Source organism: Thermobia domestica, chromosome 6 (assembly GCF_964235325.1).
Source record: "Thermobia domestica chromosome 6, izTheDome1.hap1.1, whole genome shotgun sequence".
NCBI lineage: Eukaryota > Metazoa > Arthropoda > Insecta > Zygentoma > Lepismatidae > Thermobia > Thermobia domestica.
Genome location: NC_137459.1, coordinates 57,000,230 through 57,024,515, shown reverse-complemented (window position 1 = coordinate 57,024,515; position 24,286 = coordinate 57,000,230). Strand labels below are relative to the sequence as shown.

Genomic DNA, 24,286 nt, shown 5'->3' with positions numbered 1-24,286 from the left:
GCCGACCGTATTTTGATTTCAGTGAGTCATGTGGACCTTCCTCTTCCGTCAGCAGTAACCAGTTCACCTGTGGGTGTCATGGTGTGAAAGTGGTGAGGTAAAATGGGCGACCTGACAGACTTCCAAAAAGGCATGATCGTTGGTGCCCGTCTGGTTGGAGCTTCAGTGTCAACAGTGGCGAACATTGTGGGGGGCATCGAAAGGCACTTTGTCCAATGTCACGAGGGCATACACACTTCATGGGCAAACGACGTCTGCAAAGCACAACAGTGGTCGAAAAACAATTCTGTCATATAAGGACCGGAGGGCATTAAAACGGATTGTAGCTTCTAAAAAGAAGACCACTGCAATGAAAATTACGTCTGAACTCAATTCCGGCCTACAGAACCCAGTTTCATCGAAAACAGTGCGACGGGAACTTCATAAAATGAAAATTCATGGTAGGGCCGCTATCGCCAAACCCCTGGTCACAGCAGTAAATGCGAAGAGGCGTATCCAGTGGTGCAAGAACCACAAGGCGTGAGTAGTAGTGGTAGGCGTTCGCCCGAATGACTCATCCTCATTCTCTTTTATGACCAGGATATTTGAACTTCGTTCCCTTTTACGGCTAAGATGAGTGCTTTGGTACCTCGATTCTGATTGGCTGAGAGAGGTCACGTGACGTTAGGCCCCGCCCACGCGGGAAACTCAAATTTCCAGGTCACGTGGTATGACGTCATGAGTCACCCCGCGGGGGAAATCCCTCACCCGGGATTTTTGAAATTTGTTCCCTTTTACGGGTATGATGTGTGTTTTGATTGGTTGATAGCTGTCACGTGATCTTAGACCCTGCGATATTTGAAATTCGTTCCCTTTTACGGGTAAGATGAGTGTTTATGATTGGCTGACAGAGGTCACGTGATCTTAGGCTCAGGGATTTTTTAAAATTCGTTCCCTTTTATGGGTAAGATGAGTGGTTTGGTACCTTGAATTTGATTGGTTGATAGAGGTCACGTGATCTTAAGCCCCCTGTGACTTTTGAAATTCGTTCCCTTTTTACGAGTAAGATGAGTGCTTTGGTACCTCGATTCTGATTGGTTGATAGAGGTCACATGATCTTAGACCCGCCACACGGTGAACAGAATACGTGGGAAAACCCCATCACTCATTTGTTTCCATGTTACGGGTAAGATGATTGCTTTGGTACCACGATGTTGATTGGTTGATAGAAATCGCATAATCTTACACACCCACCCCAATGCTAGACATTCAGAGTGCTATGACGACGACCCACCCTAGACCTGGATTTTTTTTAATGGTTATCCTTTTTGGTACCTTAAAGTTCCCATGGAGGGTTCAACCCCATCCTTAAATAACCCTTTTTGGTATCATGATATTGTACTGAAGTTTACCTTAAATATTATCGTTCTCTTTGGCAGATAAGATGATTACCAGCTTTTTTACCTTGATGGAGATCCTGTCCTTGAATTAGTAGCCTATGTCTCTGGAAGTAACAATGGTGAAAGAGAGGTGTCACTTGTAGATTTCTTATAACACATTGTTGTGAGTTTAAGCGATTTTTAAACGCTCAGTAAGCGCTTCATTAATGGAAACAGTGTTGCCAGATTTTTTTCTTTCCTAAACTGCTCCGATTCTTTTCGAAACGGTTCCGCAGAGTACAAGAAATTTTAAACTAAAAAATTTTTCGAACTAAAAAAATTTCAAAACTAAAAAAATTTTAAACAAAAATTTTCAAACAAAAAATTTTGAAACAAAAAAGTTTCAAACAAAAAATTTTCGAACCCAAAAAAATTTCGAACTAAAAAATTTTGAAACAAAAAAGTTTCAAACAAAAAATTTTCGAACCCAAAAAAAATTTTCGAACTAAAAAAAATTGAAACAAAATTTTGTCGAACTAAAACATTTTTAAAAACAAAAGTTTCGAACTAAAGATGTAAATCACATCTAAAAATTTTCAAATCAAACTTTTTATCGAACTAAACTTTTAAAATTTTCGAACTAGAAATTTAAACCAAGTTTAAGAAAAAATCCTAAGAAATGTTTTTTTCAGGAATCGAACTCAGGTCTTTCAAACCAAAGATGTGTATGCTAACCGCTTAAATGAATTCGGTTTTAATCGATCTTGGTGGGTTTCGAACCATGGTCCTTGAAAAGGATACACATATACTTTAAGAAAATAAATCTGACAGTGTAACGCTTCTCAAATCAAACTTTTTATCGAACTAAACTTTTAAAATTTTCGAACTAGAAATTGAAACCAAGTTTTAGAAAAATCCTAAGAAATGTTTCTCCAGGAATCGAACTCAGGTCTTTCAAACCAAAGATGTGTATCCTAACCGCTTAGCTATGAATGAATTCGGATTTAATCATGCTTGGTGGGTTTCGAACCATGGTCCTTGAAAAGGATACACATATACTTTAAGAAAATAAATCTGACAGTGTAACGCTTCCGTTCGTGGATTAAAATAAAATGCTGATAGACTTCTTTGTGTGACGACATAGAAGCACATATGATTGAAAAAATGCAAACGTCAGCGGATCGCATTACTTTAGTTTTACTACGAACGTGTCAGCATGATTCATGAAAAAAGCAAACATTGACATTCTCGTATGGAATATGATGAAAATGAAATGTCGTCACAGTTACGACAAGTAGTGACATGTAGAAATCATTTGGGATCGGAATTGCGATACTATTGAGAAACGTGAATGACGTCACGATCGATTGTTACACATCGTTTTGGTTCGTGATTCATGACAAAAGCAGCGAGCGTTTTGATTGGTTCGTTGTGATGTCATTTTATAAATTTCCTCGTTTCTGATTGGCTGACGGTGACGTCGTTTTCACAGCGACCTAAATAAAAATCTAAATTTCATTTTTCAAATCCTACACCGCTCTCAACTATCGTGTGAGAAGGTCTGTTCTTGAAAAGTGTCTTCATTTAAGAAGCTTTACTGCACCGACTTTTTGTTCATTGAATTTGAGGTAAGTTCAGTGAGATTTTATTTTTCACACAAGATTCGAAAATCATTTTTATTTTATATTTGTGGGCGGATCACGAATACACTGTTTTACTTTTAGTACGAAATATTTAGACTATGAAGAAATTAGTGGAATGGGAAAGTGGGAGTACGAATCAGGAACCTCCACACATTAGAAGTAAGCACGATAAATGATATGGTTTAGCGCCCCTTCAGCTTAATGTTGAATGTGAACTCCCGTCGGGAATTGAACCATGGCCAGAAAATGTGTGCGCTTAGTTTTGAAAAGAATACATTACAAAATTTCAGAAACTATGCCTGAGAATAATATGGTTCGATACCCTTTGAAACCATTAGCGTCCCTTCAGCTTAACGTGATATTCGAGCAACCACCTGGGATTGAACCAGAGCCAGAGGTGTGTACGTCAATCATTTAGCTTAGTTTTGAAAAGAATGTATGATAACGCATGAGAATAATACATTTCAGAAAAGGCTTGACAACGCTCCGATGTGGGAAAGCAAACCCCACCGAGGATTGAACCAGGACCTTCCACGTTAGAAGCATGTACGCTAACCACTTAGCCACGAGTGCATGAATATGTGGTTAAAAAGATTTACGCTATACAGATTTTGTTTTGACAATTACGTATGTGTAACGTTAATGGTTGGTGAACCTCTTCAACTTGCAAACGCATCATTTAAAGGTCGTTGTGAGTAGAAAAAAAAATGCTTACGCGTATTTTATCACATCTCAGCACTGTTGAAACATTCATTCATGCATTCTTTTTTTATCACTATAGAATGGCAGGTCAGTTACATGCTGATGTAATGGTCTCGAGTTTGACAGCAATAAAACACTCATTTCAGTAACATAATTATTTTTAAAAACTTTGATTTCTAGTACATGTGCTTTCATAATGAGATTCTGAACGTCACCGCCAGGAATCAAACTCAGGACCTTTACATGAATTGCTTAGTTAAGAATTTATCATGAATGTTATGATTTCCTGGGCTAAGCGGTTAGCATACGCGCCTTTGGCGTGGGAGACCAGGGTTTGATTCCCGGCGGGAGCTCATGTGGTTCGGATTCCACGTTAATCAGTAGGTCCGCGTCTCATATAGCCTCGCTGCTGAAAGGGACGCTAAACTAAAAATCAAAAAATCAACTCAAATTCACGCTGCTCAATTCCTTTTTCCCATTACATATTTGTTTTACCGTACCTGTTTGTTTGTTTGTTTTCATTTTTAACCATGACCGAATCGGGTTTTACTGTTTGTAATGAAATTACTCGTCATTATAGACGATTTATGTACGTTTATGTATTATGAGGTGTGCACGTCAACCATTTAGCTTAGTTTTGAAAAGAATGTATGATAACGTGTGAGAATATTAAATTTCAGAAAAGGCTTGACATGCACCGACGTGGAAAAGCAAACCCACCGAGGCTTGAACCAGGACCTTCCACGTCCGAACCATGTACGCTAACCGCTTAGTCACAATAATAATAAAAAAAAATACGCTATACAGATTTTGTTTCGACAATTACGCATGGGTATCGTTAATGCTTGATGAATCTCTTCAACTTGCAAACGCATCATTTAAAGGTCGTTGTGAGTGGGGAAAAAAATGCTTACGCGTACTTTGTCACATCTCAGTACTGATGAAACATTTATTCATTTCATGCATTCTTTTTATCACTATAGAATGATAGGTCAGTTAAATGCTGATGCAATGGTCTCGAGTTTGACAGCAATAAAACACTCATTTCAGTAACATAATTATTTTTTTTAAAAAACTTTGATTTCTAGTACATGTGCTTTCATAATGAGATTCTGAACGCCACCGCCAGGGAATCAAACTCAGGACCTTTACATGAATTGCTTAGTTAAGAATTTATCATGAATGTTATGATTTCATGTTTATCAGGTGATTAAGATTTTTCTTTCTTCTTTTCTTTTGTAGTAAATTCACACTGCATAATTCCTTTTTTCCCCACATTACATATTTGTTTTACCGTAATTGTACCTGTTTGTTTGTTTTCTCCTTTTATTAACCATGGTCGAATCGGGTTTTACTGTTCGCAATGAAATCACTCGTCATTATAGACGATTTAACATCGAGGGCAGAATGCTCGAAATTCAATTCAACGCACCGCCCGTAGGAACCGATATCATGCAGTATGTACATAATAGTTTCCAAGCAATGCTGGACCATTTATTAGCCAATGTCGACGATGAGGCGATGGTTGGTTTATCAGTAATATCACCACGGAATACGAATAAACCATTTTGGGTGAGTTTTCGCCAAGCCCGAAACCTGACACTGGAAACGATGTGGGCCTCGTTTGAAAGAGTGTTACAAAGTAACAATGCATTTCTCCTGCACGAACCATTCACCGTTCATTTTCATCGTGTGGATATTCCACGTGGCTACGGCGGCGGTTTGCGGCAAGGAATACTGGAGAACGAAGAGTTATTACGTTGCAAGCGTGGGATTGTACGTGTACAAAATCAAGATTCAAGGTGTTTGGCGTACGCCCTTGTTATTGCTATTGGACTGAAGGCATACAAGAATGTAGATGTGCAACGTTATAAGCAGTATCAACGCCAATCGAAATATGTTGTGGACCAAGAAGTCGATGCGTTATGTGCAAATGCAGGAGTCAATTTGGATCATGGTGCCAGTGTAAATGAAATTCGACAATTCCAGGCATACCTCAAAGAATATAAAATTACAGTGTATACCAGTTTCACAGGCCATGATATCATGTACGAGGGGCCCAACGATGAAAATCGCACTCCCATAAATTTGATTTGTTTGGCTGGCCATTTTGACATCATCCAATCTTTAACTGCTTGTTTTGCAACCAATTTCTACTGTGAGGCGTGCCATAAAAAATACAGTGAGCGTAACAGACATGTGAAAAATTGTCCTGTAACATGCTCCAAATGTCTACAGAGACCTCTATGCGACAAGAACCAAACGCTAGTGCTGTGCAAAGACTGCAATCGTTAATTTTACGGCGAACAATGTTTTAACAATCATCGTAATATTGTATATCATCAAGGGGAACCTGTATGCAAAATGGTGAAGCAATGTACTAAATGCTACAGAGTATATTTTTTTGTGCATACAGGACAACGACTTCATGATTGTAATGAGATCTTTTGCAATGTATGTAAGAAGATTGTTCCAGGATCCCATCAATGTTTTATGCTTCCCGATCGACAATGCTTGAAACCTGGTGTTCCTTCACTCATGCACGCAAAGAAAGCCTTGTTGATATTCTATGATATAGAATCTATGCAGGACAAAAATATTGGCGATAATACGTATGTACACATTCCAAATTTATTGGTTGCACAACAAGTATGTTATGCATGTGTTGAAAACGCTAATATCGAGCAGTCTTGCAGTACGTGTGGTCAGCGCCAGCATATTTTCCAAGGAGAGGATCCAGTTTATAATTTTCTTCAGTACTTGCGGGAACGTCGTCCCAATATAAATAGGATTTTCTGTGTCGCGCACAACGCTAAGGGATACGATGGACATTTTATCCTAAAGACCATGGTAGAACAATGCCAATGGAGACCTGACGTCATATTAAATGGGACCAAGATATTGAGTTTAACCTTGAATAATCTGACGTTCATTGACTCGTTGAACTTCCTACCTATGGCATTAAGTAAATTGTCAAAAGCGTTCAATTTACCCGCAACCAAAGGCTACTTCCCGCATTTCTTCAACACCAAGGAGAATCAATCGTATATTGGACCACTTCCAGAAACGAAGTATTATGGTGCAGATGAAATGGCCGTCGAAGACAGAAACAAGTTCATGCAGTGGTACAACGATCATCGTAATGACACGTTTGATTTCCAGAAAGAAATTATCAAGTATTGTATTCAAGATGTCAATGTACTGCGACAAGCATGCGTTTCGTTTATGACGTCATTTGAAACAGAAACCAAAGTGAATCCCTTCTTGGAGACGATCACGATTGCAAGTGCTTCCAATTTAGTATTCCGCCGGAATTTCCTTAAACCCAACACCATAGGAATTCTACCGGCACATGGCTATCGATGGAGAAGTACCCAATCGATCGCTGCAATGCAATGGCTGGCCTACATTGAAAAAAGCGAAGGAAAACAAATCTTACATGCGGCCCGACAAAAGGAAGTGTTTATTGCGGGATTCCATGTTGATGGTTACTACCAAGATCCTGAGACGTTAGAGGAGCACATCTACGAGCATGCTGGCTGTTTTTACCACGGGTGTAAAGTATGTTTTACTACAGGCCGTAATCAGCCCATCTACGGCAATCCAGAAGACACTATGGAATTCCGTTATGAACGAACGCAAAGAAAAAATGCAAGACTGCGTGAATTGGGGTATATTGTACATGAAATGTGGGAGTGCGAATTTAATCAGTTCTTAAAACAAAATCCTGCAATGGCGACGTATCTGAAAAATCACCCGTACATGAACCGCAGACCATTAAATCCAAGAGATAGTTTTTTTGGAGGAAGGACCAATTGCGTGAAATTGTACCACCAAGTCGATGAAAAAGCGGGGGAAGTAATAAAATATTTCGATATTGTCTCGCTTTATCCTTACATCAATAAGTGTGCTAAATACCCTGTAGGCCATCCACGAATTTATCTACAGGGTGATGAAAATATACCACCAATAAATAAAGTCAATGGTTTAATCAAAATGACGATATTACCAAGTCGCCATCTTTATCATGGTCTCCTGCCTTACCGATGTAACAAGAAACTACTCTTTCCACTGTGTGCTGTGTGTGCCGAAGAAATGAACCCAGACCCTACAGCAACGTGTACGCACAACGACCAGGAGCGGTGCCTCACTGGAACATGGGTATCATATGAAATCCAGAAAGCAATAGAATTAGGATATCAACCAGTGGAAATTTTTGAAATTTGGGACTATGACATTGAACAATATGATCCCATCACGAAAACAGGTGGCTTGTTCACGGAATATATCAATACGTTTTTGAAATCAAAAATGGAAGCGTCTGGTTGGCCCAGTTCCTGTGTCAGCGAAGAAGACAAATCAAAATTCATACAAACCGTCCTGGAGCGCGAAGGTATTGCATTGGATCCGTCCAAAATTGAAAATAATCCTGCACGAAGAAGTTTATCTAAGCTTTGTGGGAACTCTCTATGGGGAAAGCTTTGCCAGCGTACAAACTTTAGCCAGACCACAATTATTGATCGGCCGGAAGAATTTTATGAAAAACTCACTTCCCCCGACATTAAACTCCATCAAATTGTACCCATCAATGATACGATGTTGTATGCGTTCTGGGAGTACAATGAACATGTGCCTGTTCAAAACCGAAACACCAATGTCGTGTTAGGTGCATTTACAACATGTCAGGCACGTCTGGAACTGTACAAGTACCTGGAAATGTTGCAGGAACGTGTTTTATATTTCGACACGGATTCTGTGATTTTTACGGAGAAGCCCGGGGAGCCAACCATTGAACCTTCAACGTACTTGGGATGCTTATCGAATGAGATGGAATCTTACGGACCACGAGCGTACATCAAGACATTTGTCAGTGGAGGACCGAAAAATTACAGCCTAGAAATATACAATCCGGATACCAACGTCACCAGTTACATATGCAAAATTAGAGGATTTACATTAAATTACAATGCAGGACAGCAATTAAATTTCAACACGCTAAAAGAAATGATTACAAATCAATGCCGTGGACAAGTCACCATCACTATCCCCCATAAGATATGCAGGACCAAAGACCATACCATCGTCACACGCAAAGAAGAAAAAATGTACAGTATCCAGTACACAAAACGTCGATTTAAAGAATTCAATTCTTATGATACGGTTCCGTACGGGTACGTTAAAAAACAGAAGATGGAACTGGAAAAAGAAGATGAAGAAGAAAAAACTGTAAATACCCAATAAGGCCGCCATTTCTTTTTTCCTTTTCCTTTTCTTCTTTCCCTCCTTAACCACAAAGCAGCAACACCAAGAAGAAGAAACTGAAGTACCCACAAGAGTTCATAAATCACCACCAACACCATCAGTGGAAGAAATGCAGAATCCCGTACCGAAGGGGGGAACCTTGACCATAAAGCAGCAACACCTAGAAAAATGCAGTACCTAGAAGAGTTCGTAAACCACCAACACCACCATCGGTGAAAAAATGCAGTGATCCTGTACCCGAGGAGGAAGATGAGCCTAAGCACATCCATCATTTACGAGTAAGTTTTATTTCTCTCTTATCAATATTGACTCATTTTTATTGTTTCAGAAAAAAGAAATTCTTAAAGTAATCCGTCGTTTCTTCTTTTTCTTTACAGGATACGGCTACAAGATTCGAAGATGATGACGCGTCCAACATATTCATTAACTAGATCCTGTATTTATTATGTTAATAAACATGTATAGGAAGACCACATACTTTTCGTTAAAATACAACAAGTTGAAAAAAAAATGTGTTTTATTATTTCTTGAAACCCTGAACACTTGTTTTCAAATCATGGTAATCTTGAAAATTTAAGGTGAAAAATATATTCAAGATTTGGTTTACATGATTTTGTTCGAAAAATAATTAAAGAATTTTTAGTGTCCAAAATTTGGTTTTTAATTTAGTTCAAGAATTGATTTGAAAATTTTCAAATGTGGTTTACATCTTTAGTACGAAACTTATTTTTAAAAATTGGTTCGAAATTTTTTAAAAATTTTTAGTTCGAAAAATTTTGATTTGAAAATTTAGTTCGAAAGTTTTTAGTTTAAAATATTTTTTCGAAAAATTTTTAATTTTTTTAGTTCGAAATTTTTTTTGGGTTCGAAAATTTTTTGTTTGAAACTTTTTTGTTTCAAAATTTTAGTTCGAAAATTTTTTGTTTGAAAATTTTTTAGTTTTGAAATTTTTTTTAGTTCGAAAAAATTTTTAGTTTAAAATTTCTTACACTCTGCGGAACCGTTTCGAAAAGAATCGGAGCAGTTTAGGTAAAAAAAAATCTGGCAACACTGTTTCCATTAATGAAGCGCTTACTGAGCAATAAAACGCTTAAACTCACAACAATGTGTTATAAGAAATCTACAAGCGACACCCCTCTTTCACCATTGTTACTTCCAGAGACATAGGCTACTAATTCAAGGACAGGATCTCCATCAAGGTAAAAAAAGCTGGTAATCATCTTATCTGTCAAAGAGAATGATAATATTTAAGGTAAACTTCAGTACAATATCATGATACCAAAAAGGGTTATTTAAGGAGGAGGTTGAACCCTTCATGGGAACTTTACGCATAACCATAAAAAGGGAACTAAATTCTAAAATCCAGGTCTAGGGTGGGTCGTCGTCATAGCACTCTGAATGTCTAGCATTGGGGTGGGTGTGTAAGATTATGCGATTTCTATCAACCAATCAACATCGTGGTACCAAAGCAATCATCTTACCCGTAACATGGAAACAAATGAGTGATGGGGTTTTCCCACGTATTCTGTTCACCGTGTGGCGGGTCTAAGATCATGTGACCTCTATCAACCAATCAGAATCGAGGTACCAAAGCACTCATCTTACTCGTAAAAAGGGAACGAATTTCAAAAGTCACAGGGGGCTTAAGATCACGTGACCTCTATCAACCAATCAAATTCAAGGTACCAAACCACTCATCTTACCCATAAAAGGGAACGAATTTTAAAAAATCCCTGAGCCTAAGATCACGTGACCTCTGTCAGCCAATCATAAACACTCATCTTACCCGTAAAAGGGAACGAATTTCAAATATCGAAGGGTCTAAGATCACGTGACAGCTATCAACCAATCAAAACACACATCATACCCGTAAAAGGGAACAAATTTCAAAAATCCCGGGTGAGGGATTTCCCCCGCGGGGTGACTCATGACGTCATACCACGTGACCTGGAAATTTGAGTTTCCCGCGTGGGCGGGGCCTAACGTCACGTGACCTCTCTCAGCCAATCAGAATCGAGGTACCAAAGCACTCATCTTAGCCGTAAAAGGGAACGAAGTTCAAATATCCTGGTCATAAAAGAGAATGAGGATGAGTCATTCGGGCGAACGCCTACCACTACTACTACAGCGTGGGCTCATGAGCAGTGGAAACACGTAATGTGGTCCGATGAATCGACCTTCACCTTGTTTCCAACAACCGGTCGTGTTTACGTATAGAGAACACCGTCGCAGGCCTATGAGACAGACTGTCTACTCACAACTGTAAAGCATGGGGGTGGTTCTGTTACAGTATGGGCAGTGATATCGTCGTTTTATTCAGGTCATATCATAGCCCTGCATGGAATGATGAATGCTAAGGCGTATGAGGCCATTTTGGGGGACTAGGTCCGTCCATTCCATTCCATTCCACGTCGGATCCAAGCTGTTTTGCAAGCAAAAGAAGGCCCCACACCATACTATGTATGATTTTCAAACTTTTGCAAACGTTTTAGACTTTTTGTCAACCTCTGTATATATATATATATATATATATATATATATATATATATATATATATATATATATATATATATATATATATATGTGTGTGTGTGTGTGTGTGTGTAACTAGCAGTCTTAAGTGGAAATAAAATAAAAATAAAAAATGACATTGTAGAAACTCGATGTTGTGACAGCTTCAGGCAATCTATCGGCCCACTGAAAGCCGTATATATAGCAATGGGCTTTACATATGGATTTCCATGAGTTAAGTAAATGGACTTCTCTCCACCCGCCAATTTAAATTCTTGTATAGAAAAAAGGGGAAAGTAAATAGTTCGCCCTTTAAATAACAATAAGAAATTATTAATATTTCTAGTCCCAAGTATTCAGTACAAAATCCATAATAACTATTATAAAATTTGGTATAGACTCAGGGAATTTTCTGTAGAGATTTGGATGACGTAACACATTTGGACTGGTATTAAGGCCGTGTCCAAAAGTGCATAGTGCACACTTCGAGGATGCACACTCGAAGTCTACAAATGGAGTGCACACTAAATAGTGTACACTTCGTAAAATTAGCTTTTGATCAGCACTTGCTTACAGCGCCTCGTTGTGGTGGAATATGGAACATTGATGACAAAAGAAGGGAGAATTTCGCGTATTAGAAAAAATTAGCATGCTTTTTTTTCTTTAGATGAATGACTTTCCAGTTATATTAAAGATAAATAAACCGTACAGATTGACTATATGGGATAACCATAAAATGATTTAAGAGTTTTTTTCATGTATGCCAACAGCTTCAGCTTTGCCGTGCCTGCAAATATTTGTCATTTTGGGTATTTCACGCGCAGATTAACAAGAGCGGAGCATAAATGCAATACATATATAATATATGTGTGCGTTGTCTTATGTGCACAATAAACTCGTAACAGCATAAAAAACACTAAACTATTGGCGATATTCTACTTTATTAGGCATGCTTGCGGAGGGAATATTTAATAATCTCCCGAAAGAAGAGTAGCACTGGTGATTAGGGCGCTGAAGACACTTTTGCGAATTAGTTTAGGAATTTTATTGCAACTGAAAGTAGGCAACGTGCAAGAGCGTTAGGACACCGAGGGGAGCGGTATTTACAATAATGTGGCACAAAACTACTTTGAGAGAGGGTTGATACTGAGTATAATTGCTTCCTGTACGGTAGATTTCACAACAATGACAGTATAATTGTTGTAGTTCTACTGTATTCTTTCAGTTCAGGCATACTGATTGAACTCTTTCTACCATATTGCGCTAATATTGAAGTTCCTTAGATGTTATTCTTTCACTGTGAATTTATTGATTTTACCTGGAAATCATCGAAATAGTGTCTCCGTATTCTTAATCTACAGCAAAAGTTAACACATAGAAGGATGACAAGGAAAGAAATGGTAAAGTTGAACAACATGAGGACCAAAATTACAGAAAAAAGCTATTATATCGCTATGAAATACCAATTTATAAGGATAATGCATACTCAAGGCGAATAACCCTAATGAAAGTAGTATGGTAAAAATAAAAAAAAAAGTGAGATTACTATCTTATAAGCCTGCTTGAATGGAGTTCTGTATATTGTATACACTTCAACATTTACGTGCATTTTACTACGCTTTCGGCGCCCTAGATCTCTCTTGAAATATACTCTCCTACATGCTTCCCACTGCGAAAATGGTTATTCAGTAACGAAACAAATCCCCTCGTCCAAATATAAACGTAAAATAAACTACTAAAAATATAATAAGAATTTTATGAAAATTAAGAGACGGTTTTATGAAAAATACAGTATGTAATGTAATGGCTCTCATTGTTCAACTATACGGAAGAAATTATTGTTCATAATCTTTTAATACTGGGTACAGTAATGGGATTATATGAATTAAGAGGAAGGCAAGTCTTTACTTTGGACATTTCTTTCAATGAATCGTTCAATGAACCGATTCGTAACGAAGACGGAAAAGAAAGTGCTCTGCGGGGTTCCAACCAGCCTTCACTCGCTAACACTCGCTCGTCAATATTATGTGAATTAAATATTATACTTTGGTACAAAAAGGAACCAACCTACCTACTACCTTATATACAGTATATGGGTGAAGAGGCAAGTTGTTAAAACCGGAACCAAGAGATCAAATCGCTAAATCGAAGAATAAAAAAAATGAAATGGCCATAGTAAAGACTTACCAGGAGTAATTTGTGAAATCTTTGATAAATGTGGAGAAAGGAATTTTTGATCTGTATTTCACTTTTCGGTACCTGTCAAAAATACACAATGTATGGTAATTGGTATATTACAGTCTCTCTCAAGTGCAAGGAAATATGGTATCGTTGAAAGGAATTCGTTTAGAATCAAAACTATAAAATTAGGCTTATGTGTCTATGAATTAACATTTGCGGCTGCGGCTGTAGCTGTAGCTATAGAGAAATGAATAATCTATGTATACTATGCTAGAACTTAATATATTCATACACCATTAAAATTTGTCATTTACGTGCAAATAGCCGCATTACCGATAGTGCAACTATTTCAATTAAGCTACATAAACCATGTAATATTTAAGCACAAATGTCTTTATAGCATTATTAAAGAAACTATTTGTTTGTTTTCCCTATACTATTTTAAATTCTATTGCATACTCAAAGAACATAACGTAAATACATTTGTTATTTGCGTAATATTTTTATATTCGACTTGTAAAATCACTAACTTGTATGTTTATCAAGTAAATTATTATAAAATCAGTCCACAAATATATTTACTTAAACAAAAATATTAAGAATATGCCTATTAAAATTTTATTAGGTCATTCTACGAGAAATCGCCATATTAAGCACACAAGTATACTAACGTAGTGTACATCCTCGCACACTACGCACTATGCACTCGCACACTTGTGAACTTGGACCTTTTGACGCACACTAGGTGACGTCACTTCCGGAAATAAGCGTACTTTAAATGTGCACTTGTATCTTTTGGACACGGCCTAAGGAAAGAACATTCTTATCAACGCTCAGAATATTCTCACAAAGCAATAAAATCTAATTATGGAAAATGTTTTTATGAGTAAACATGTTAAAACCAGCGGCGCAAATAATCTGTCTTAAATATTGGGGGGAGGGGTAAGACCATTCCCAGATATATATATAATTTTAGCAATGTTCAAAATATTTATGAAGATGAAAAACAATGCTGTGGAGGATCAGAGTTGTCTTCAATATTGGAAGGCGGGAAGATTAGAAGCTTATTCCGGGGAAACATCAATTTCATCTCAGTTTCCTTTGTGGCAATCGGACACAAATCATCACATTTCTCCCCAAAAGAAACATTTCAAATCGGATTATTGGGGGGACAGTCAGGGGCGTCATTTAGGGGGGAAGGAGGGGGCAATTGCCCCCCCCCAAGAGTTTGAGGAACACATATACTTTAATAGATTGCCTACTAATATACTAGTACAACACGTGAAAGTCTTATGTTGGTGGTGCTCTTGCCCCCCCCAAGCGAAGTCTCAAATGACGCCCCTGGGGACAGTGCCCCCAGTTCCAAGATTGGAGGGGACATGTCTCCTCATCCCCGCCGGGATTTGCGCCATTGGTTAAAACAAAGTTACTGATGATAACGTTGTGTTCATTTTTTGATTATATAGATATAGAAGTTATTGTAATAATTATTGTACCTGGCTTAATTGAGCTGAGCGAATCAAGGTTCGTATACGCTTATTTTGCGTTTTATTCAGTGTATGTACCTTAAAAGCAAAATAGTTGACGAAATTCCAATTTTACTGTGATAGGGAATATTGATGACAGGTTCTACAAGTTAACTATCTCGGATTAATCAGATCCGAAGGAATATTGACCTAAAACCTGTATTTGTTTAAATTAAAATTCGCGAGCATATATACATCAGCAAAACACATGAGTGTATTCTTGGTTCCACCAAGGTTTAGGATTCTAGATACAGTTCTAAATAATAATTAAACTCTTACGTATTTTTTCGAATTGGTGATTAGGTAGGAAATTAGGGGGTGATCTGCTGTCAAGTCTACCAGTCCAGCGGTAACTTTATTTTATTTTTCACTAATACTTCGCATTTTCAAAGAATATAAAAATAACAATTATATATACTCATCCCTCGATTTAACGAATTTCGGAAGCGACGCACAAAATCTGGAGGAGCCAATTTAATCTGGAAGCTCTGATTTTAAACCCAAAATGTTGAAATTATTATCTTATAATCAGTGCTTAAAGTGACATCAGATGAGGTGACGGTATGGGACAAATATTGCCACTTAGAGCAGTAATATTGACAGAACCCTAAAGAGCATCTCTACTTCTGACATTTTTGCACCATTTTTGACGAAAAAATCTATAGAAAGAGAGAGAGAAGACTAATATAGTACATGTTTTACTCCTCATTATCATCAGCCTAACAGAAATAAATATTTATAAAATGATTTTGCTTTTCTAAGATTTTGCTTGAGCATATCGGCGAACTAAATGTGGAAGAACACGGATGGTAAGTTTACTTAAATATCGCATTTACAATAACTTAGTGATCCAATGCGGCATTTGAGTGGATAGGCCCATATGCTTTTCGTCTCGTTTTCAAGTCTTTGTAGGCACTCTCGTCTCCTCTCTAGTATCTAGTATTTAATGATTCTTTCCAATCTCATTTCCCTTTTGAAAAGCTTCTTCTGGCCTCATCTTGTCTCGTGGTGAACACTAATTTTCTTATAATTGTAAACACAGAAGTCCAGACAACGTGAAAATAATAATTTTGAATTTAATGCCACGGGCGGATACAGATTAAACATTTTAGGCGGGCGATATGGTAGAATTTTTTGAAGGGGATGGAATTGCTCGCACAAATGTTGAAAAAAAAAAAAAACAAGAGCACAAATTCTGCCATTGAATAGAGTCATAGAGAACTGTTATTTCTTTTGAAGCAGCAACAACGAAATTTTTGATAGTACAAACATATTTGTTGACACAATGCTAACGCCGTACTTACTTCTATGTGTAAAATCTGTTTTTTTTTTTTTTTTTTTTTTTTTTACACACAAATTACAATTTAAATCAGTTATTTTTACCGGTATGGCATACCGGCCGATTTTCTAACTTTCGGATGCATAACCGGCTCATACCGGCTCACTTTAAGCACTGCTTATAATGTATATTTAAAACGTATCCGACATTTTGCACGGCTAGGTTGGATATTTTGTTTGATTAAATGTACTGTACATAGTGCTGTATTATTCAACTTTCTTTCGCAATGTAATTGTAGATATTAGCCACTACAAACATTTGCAGTGGATATTACCTACTTCAGTAAATTACAGACAATCGAAAACACTTGATCACTCATGCTCCTTTTTTAAACTACAGAACTGGAAAATTATATATAAACCCCGTCATTTTAATTGCAGATTTGGGCTCTAGAGGAAAAATACTTAAATTTTATTGGAAGCATTTTTTTTCCGAACGCTGATAGGTAATCTGTTAAATTTAGGTGCAGCAAGGTATCTTTAGTTAGGTTGGTTAGATATAAGTTGAATGTCTTTTTCAGCACCGAGGCTATATAAAATTCAGAAAACCATTTAACGTGGAATTCGAACCACTTTAATGGGTTCAAAAGTCAATATCTCCCACCAGGAATTGAATATTTCATATGTAGACGTTACTTTATTTGTTAGTTGCAAACTTTATTTGAAATAAGTTTAATTTCTAATTATATAATATAAAAAGAACAAAGTAATATACGTTGTACTGTAATGTAAGTTAAACATCATAAAAGTATCATTTTTGGTAGCCTATGAAAAAATAGCTGCCCCAAAATATATCTACCCCTGCTTTACCCCCTAAGAAATTAAAGCTGGCGTCGTCACTGCTACTGTTGTGCCTATTATCGCAAATTAGAGCGCTGAATTTGCGATAATATCAATATACTGCATATTAATACATAGCGTATGAATATACAGTATATCTGTTTCTCAAATGTAGAAATGTGTAATTACTGCTTTACAAAATGTTATGACAATACATAAACCCACTTTAAAATATATAACTACTCTAAACTCAGTTTGTAGTTCTCTGACAATTATTCTGAAAGAAATTAATACTTGTTTAAAGAATAAAATAAATATTAATAATAAAAGAATCAACATCAAAGGTTCCGACTCAGACTTCAAGCACTATTATCTTGTTTGCTTTACTGTGATGGGTTGATACAAGGACGAGGACCGTATTTGAGATTTGAGGGGCATGTTTCGCGAAGCAAATACGAACTGATGTAAAAATGTTTAATATTAGAAATATTGTGCACAGAATATCTGATAGGGTAGGTGAAGTTCGTTATTTAAATAATCTACATGATGCATGACATGTTAATGTTAAATTATTTTTTTGGAACTTAAGTTATGTTCACTGTCCGTGCTCACAGCAGTTTTTGTAATTTACAGGCACAGGGAAGAGATTCCCAACCGAACTCGCCTTTGAGAAATGCTGAAGGAGAGCTAGAAAAACAAGCGGCGGAGGGGTTTCTATGCCCCAGCTGCATGAAAGCTTTTCAGTCCCCAGAAGAACTACAAATTCATTATGAATCTTCCCATAAGGAAACAGGTTAGTGACTTGTACTTCATTATGCACGTCCATACTTCTAAAAGTGTTAACTATCACCTTTTTAGTAATCCCATTCAGAATGCAGGTTAAGAATATAGCCTCCAATATACAATTGCTTATACGCTACACCCTACCTTTTGGATAAAATCGAGGCACAGACTGAGAATATTTACACAAGTTAGTATCTTCAAAGCTTGTATTTTTGACGCCCAATTTCTATGTCCACACATATATATTTTAGGATGCCATGAACGTAATGGATACACATACAGTGTTTCTACGTAGAATTCGTCCTACTGCCTAAATGACTGTTACTCAATTGGACGTGATGCTTTCACGAGGCAATATATCGTGACTTGCCAGAGTTGAGTTGATTTTAACGTCCTTTTCAGCAGCAAGGCTATATGAGACGGGGCCTACTGATGAACGTGGAATCCGAACCACATGAGTTCCCGCCGGGAATCAAATCCGGGTCTCCCGTGCCAAAGGCTCGTATGCTAACCGCTTAGCCACGAAAGAGCTCGCGTGATTTACCAGATCGTGCAGGAGTGTTACAGATTACAGAAGACAAATTACACAGAGGGTTAGGACGCCGTAGGTAATGGAGTGGACGATATTCACAACCGATGTGTTTAGAAATGATTCACTAGAATATTTGAGTGAAGTCAGGTGACTAGAAGAAAAGGGTTTGGGGCTGATCCTGTAGTGTAGCGCCGTGCGTTAAAATCTAGCGAGTTCAGTATTAGAACATGCTAATAATGAAAGTCACGGACCCAGCCACGAAGTCATGTTGCCATCTCTCAAAACTAAATGTTTAATCTGCAGTTATTGTGTTCGATTGAACGGCTATATGTTAGTGAACTTGCCTAGGATGAAACTTGAACTAGACCAGTCAAGACATTTGCGCATGGGTCTCCAAAGGTGTTAACAGAACGCTTAATCACTTTTTTTTTTCCCCATCAAAAATAACATTACAGTACATTATGCTAGAAGGAAGTAAAACCAAGGAATATTCGTAAGTGATTAATTATAAGTTTATACAGTGCAGTAATGAAATTCTACTTAAAAATATTTTTTTAACTAAAGAAATGTAATAAGAATATTCACTTTTGGATTTTCTTGAACAAGTTGTTGAAAACGTTAATTGAAAAATATATATAGGTAATCGTACAGTCTTCAAGAATTCAGAAAAGTATAGAATAAATTATTTCACTCAAATCATAAAAATAACACAACTACAAGTGATGCCTACTGCTCCTGGAAAACCGAGTGGCGCCAACAACAGTTTTAGTTTCGAAACATGTTTGCTGCAATAGCAGGTCAAAATTGGTAATATATTTATTGCTTTTTCAATTTTAAAAATCATATAGTCTAAGTAGAAAGTTACGAATTTAATCCCTTTTCATCTTTTGAACTTTTCCAATTTCTGAAAGTTCAAAACTGTTTTAACTTTTCGTGATGTATACAATATCTACTATTAATTTCACCATAATTAACCTTTCTTCTTTCTACTATCTATACAATATGCTCATTTTGCAGTATAAGCCTACTCCTCGTTTGAGGACTTGAAAGGTACTCCTTAATACTCTGGTTTCCACTTTCCATAACCTGTAGAAGGCTTTTCGGAGTATGTTTAGTACAAGGGGTCCAGAAGCACGTAAAAACATAAAATTTACAGGAGAAATGAATGATGCAAGTACTTAGACGTAACATAACGTAACCAAATATAACCTAACCTAACCTAAACTAACCTAATATTAGTAGGAATAAGCAAAATTCTATCATTTTTTGGAAAAAATATGCAGGATCCCTACACTAATATAATGAAAGCTAAACTAATCTAAGCTAACCTAACATAACCTAACCTAACCTACCCTACCCTAAACTAACCGAATGTGAATAGAAATTACCAAAATTGTAACATTTTTTAGAGAAAAGAGCTGGACCCCTTCTGCTAAACATAGGCCGGCTTTTCTTATGGAGGATTCAATCGTAATTGGCTTTAGTTTCTTTTCTCTCATTTCTTCAACACTACATAACCTTACACGTATATTGCATGCTTAAATGCCATCTTTAGCTATTATTGTTTCTTTCTGCATCCAAATTTTTACTGTACTTCACCTGTAAATTTTCTAATTTTTGGCAGCTTTATTCGTAATTGTTACTGCGTTCAAAATGAGAATAGTGTTGTATGGTCATCGATAAAATAAAACAGCGTATTGAATATGCTACTGTATATGAAATACGCTATTTTCTCCTGTCGACAATTGTGTAAATTTGGAAACTTTATGGGTGAAAAGTATGACTTTAACAAAGAAAGAGGATGATATCATATAAGAAATTGACAAGTATTTGCTTTAGGTCATTTATTCAGTGAATTAATTCCTAAGGAACTCATTCCTCGGAATAGTACCTTAAATGTTCCGAATGTTCTTCAGGTATCGAATCAGTTAAATCATGGTGGTTCTTGCCGTAATTCCCTCTATAATTATTTTTAACTTTGCTTGTTTGAAGTACTGATAAATTTAGAACCGTATTAACTTCTTCTTTTTGTATATTGCTAAATTAATCAAATCTTTAAATATGCATTGTTTAAATTAATAATAAGAAAAGGCTATGTCAAGGACCACTAGATTTTTCGATTCTAGAAAGCATACAATAAGCTATGAGAACGAAGAGCTTATCATTACTTCAATCTTTCTAATAGAAACTTTTTTTTTATTCACTAATAGAAACTTTTAACATTCCACGAATATACCATTTAAGCTGACAAGACAGGTAATGAAAATGAGTGATCGAGAAATTAAATGTTGGTGCTCTCCCAACGGGATTCGAACTCGAAACCAGGTGCATAAACCTCGCATGCGCAAACCACTGGATCAAACGCAGAGAACACAAGGAATTTACGTAATGTACGAAAGCCATGTAACGGTTACAAAAATGCACAGTGGAGAATACTGAATAAACCACATGTTAAGCTATGCACTTGACGGAGGAGGAGCATGCTCCCCACAAACACTTACTATATATTAAAATTAAAAGATAAGAAAAATGGCAAGTTTTTAGTATAGTCGTTTCATTCATTTGCTTCGTTCAATAAATTGATACATAATGATCTGATTTGTCGGAACAGTTCCTTACATCAGGAATCGGTTTTACAAATGGTACTTCTAACTCATCTTTAGAGGCGGATCGTGACGGAAGTCACATCAATAAAAATATTTTCTCCCTTCAAACTACGAGAACAAATTACCTAATGTACTAATTTTTATATACAACAAACAGTGTATGAGATAATTTTCTTCCCATATTTTAAAGCGATAAAAGTTTAGATTTCACCAATGTTAGTTCCCCCACCTCTGTTTAAATGCACTATTGGTGAGCTATGGTCAATCAAGGTCGGACCAAATTTATATTTTAAACATAAAAACCTAATAAGATTCCGCTTATCACATGAAACAGATGGTCGAATGGTCATTCCAGTTGGACTGCATGCCAAAGGTCTTATTCTTTTCGTTGTAGAAGACTTATTTTTAAACAAATTACTACATTATTTTGTTTATATAACAGAGACAGTTTAACACCCATTGAAAGTAGCTAAAGTCCAAATCTTATAGTTTGATTGACCATAGGTCGTCAATGGTACATTTTCCCAAAACAAGTTATGCCCATTTTAAGGGTCTTACTAAGTATTGTGGAAATATATAATAAAAATCCACATATTGTTGTTTTAGAAAAAACGTTAATCCTATTTTTGTACTTTCCCATAGACTATAATATTATTTCAAAATTTAGTTCTCGCACTTCTGTTTGAACTTTGCCCAAACTAATATGCTTTTTCGCAGCAAATCACGTAGTACTTCAACACACAAATTTCATCGGATTATCTGCTGGGAACATAAGTTATGGTAAATGAGCTTCATCCTTTGTAAATACTAGACGGGATAATTCTAGATTTTTGTTATGATTAATTTTCATTGCAACGTTAAGTAAGATTCATATAAGCGAAATGTAGCGCAGAGAATACCATATGTATGAAGATAATAATGTAGTACATTAGTCGTTAGTTGCTGAATAATAATGTTGTATAATATTTTATAAAACTTACAGATGAAGTCTTTTTATATGATCAGAAAGGAAAGTAATTTATTTCTGTGGAATGTAAAGCCATTTCAATTAAGAAAGAATAAGTGTAAATAATACGGTTTCTTGAGAACATGGATTATGTAATTAAAATGGAATTATATTTACAGGATCAGGTTCTGAGAATTCGTCGGGATTTGATGACGGGATCAGACATAATACTGATCAACTTATTGAGGTAAGGTTCTTTCTTCGTACTAAAACCAGCTATAGTAACTTATTATTATTATTATTATTATTATTATTATTATTATTATTATTTTATTTAAGAGTTGGCACAGAAGATATGACGGAAATTCGAAAAATCAATGCATATTCAAAAAGGCTGTCAAAAGATAATTAGGCTAAGTTATGATTTACGTTTACGTGTTTCTTTGAGTATAATTTAGAATGCCGAGATTTTACGTTAGTGTATAATTATCGTTTCATATTAATGCTTTATTGTGTTCCAAATTCAGAAAACTTGACTTATAATAAAAATTTACAGTAAAAAAAGTAATAATTTATTTGAATAAGAGAGCATTGGACGGCTGTGGGAATAATGGAGGACGATTGGAAAGTGGACTCTTTTTCTAAACTTAACCATAAATTATAGGGTTTACAGTGTCGCGGATCAGAGAAAAAATTTACTTTCTTACTCATGTAAACTCAGGGAAAGCAGTATCAGAATTTTAGTGTCACCCATGAGTAAGTAGCATTCAATTGTTGACACATCAGTTTTTGAAATGTATAAAGTGGACGATGAGTCAAACCGGCTCGGAAAGCAACACGTACAAGCATGTCTGTTTCTTCGTTGTAAGAGATCAGGAGAAGGATATATTTCTCGACATGGTGCTTACGTGTGATGAAGTAGGTTCTTTACGATACTTCACAACGCTCACCGTTGTTGGTTGGCACCACACGAACTTACTCCCAAACAACCACTGCAGCAGCAGGTTCTATGCTTGGTGGATTGCTCGGAGTATCGTCCTTTCCGAACTATTGCCGCTTGACAAGATAATCAGTGCTGCTATATACTCGAATTGATGGTAACGTGTGCATGTAAAACTGAAAAGCATGGAGCTGATGCTTGTCAATCGCGAAGTATAATTCTACTTCAGCACTGCGAAGCCATGTACTTCTAAGGTCACCCGATACGCTATTAGTCTGCGTTAGTTTGGAACTACGTAGGTCGTTCAAGGAAAAAGTTTCCCAATTTTCAACGAACTTAAAAGTTCGTTACTGAATTCTGTGTGTGTGTGTCTGTCTGTTTGCATTTTTTTTTTTTTTTTTTTTTTTTTAAATTTTGAACCCTGCATTCGATAGAGCATCGAAAACTATCTGAGAAAGTGATTGAAATTTTCCCGTCCCTTTTACCGTTCCCGAGACATTGGCCAAAAAATGGCCGATTTCCAGAGATTTAAGGAGCCATATCTCGGGAACCGTAAGTCATAGAGAGATCATATTGATGTTGATCAATATCTAAAAGGATGGCAAATATTTTGGTACCAAGTAGTAACCGGTGGCCTCTGTCCAACTGGCTACTGGTTTGGCCAATGGCCAGTTGGATAGTGGCCATCAATTTATATTGGTACGAAAATGTTTAACATTCTGCTAGGTATTGATTAACATCAATATCATCTCTCTATGACTTACCGTTTCCGTGATATTGGCCAAAAGATAGTTCCGATTTCGGGAGATTTAAGGAGTGAAATCTCGGGAACCGTAAGTCACACAGAGATCATATTGGTGTTGATCAATACCTAACAGGATGGTAAACATTTTGGCACCAAATAGTAATCGGTGGCCACTGATTAACTATCTACTGGCCAACTAGTCACCGTTCCCCAGATACTGGCCAAAATGGTTCGAATTTCTAGATATTTAAGCAGCCATATCTCGAGAACTGTAAGTCATAGAGAGATGATATTTTGCTAGATTTTGCGAGAAAGAGATGGTGCAGATAAAAAGATTTACTTTTACATTAGGAACAATGACAGTTATCCTTCCCGCTCCATCTCTCCATTCTTTTTAAGTTCGTTCTGGCAATGCTCTTGGAGCATTCTCAAC

The 24,286-nt window shown here is 36.5% G+C and overlaps 1 protein-coding gene across 1 annotated transcript in view; it reads left to right on the top strand.

Moving 5' to 3' along the window:
- The first annotated feature begins 17,682 nt into the window (after nt 1-17,682).
- LOC145688015 (uncharacterized) overlaps nt 17,683-24,286 on the top strand; it is a 79,380-nt gene continuing 72,776 nt past the window's right edge. Inside the window, exons 1-3 of the mRNA XM_081761684.1 lie at nt 17,683-17,813; nt 17,935-18,094; nt 22,348-22,415. Coding sequence (XP_081617810.1) covers nt 17,772-17,813; nt 17,935-18,094; nt 22,348-22,415 — 270 coding nt within the window. The 5' untranslated portion in view covers nt 17,683-17,771. The remainder of the gene's footprint in view (nt 17,814-17,934; nt 18,095-22,347; nt 22,416-24,286) is intronic.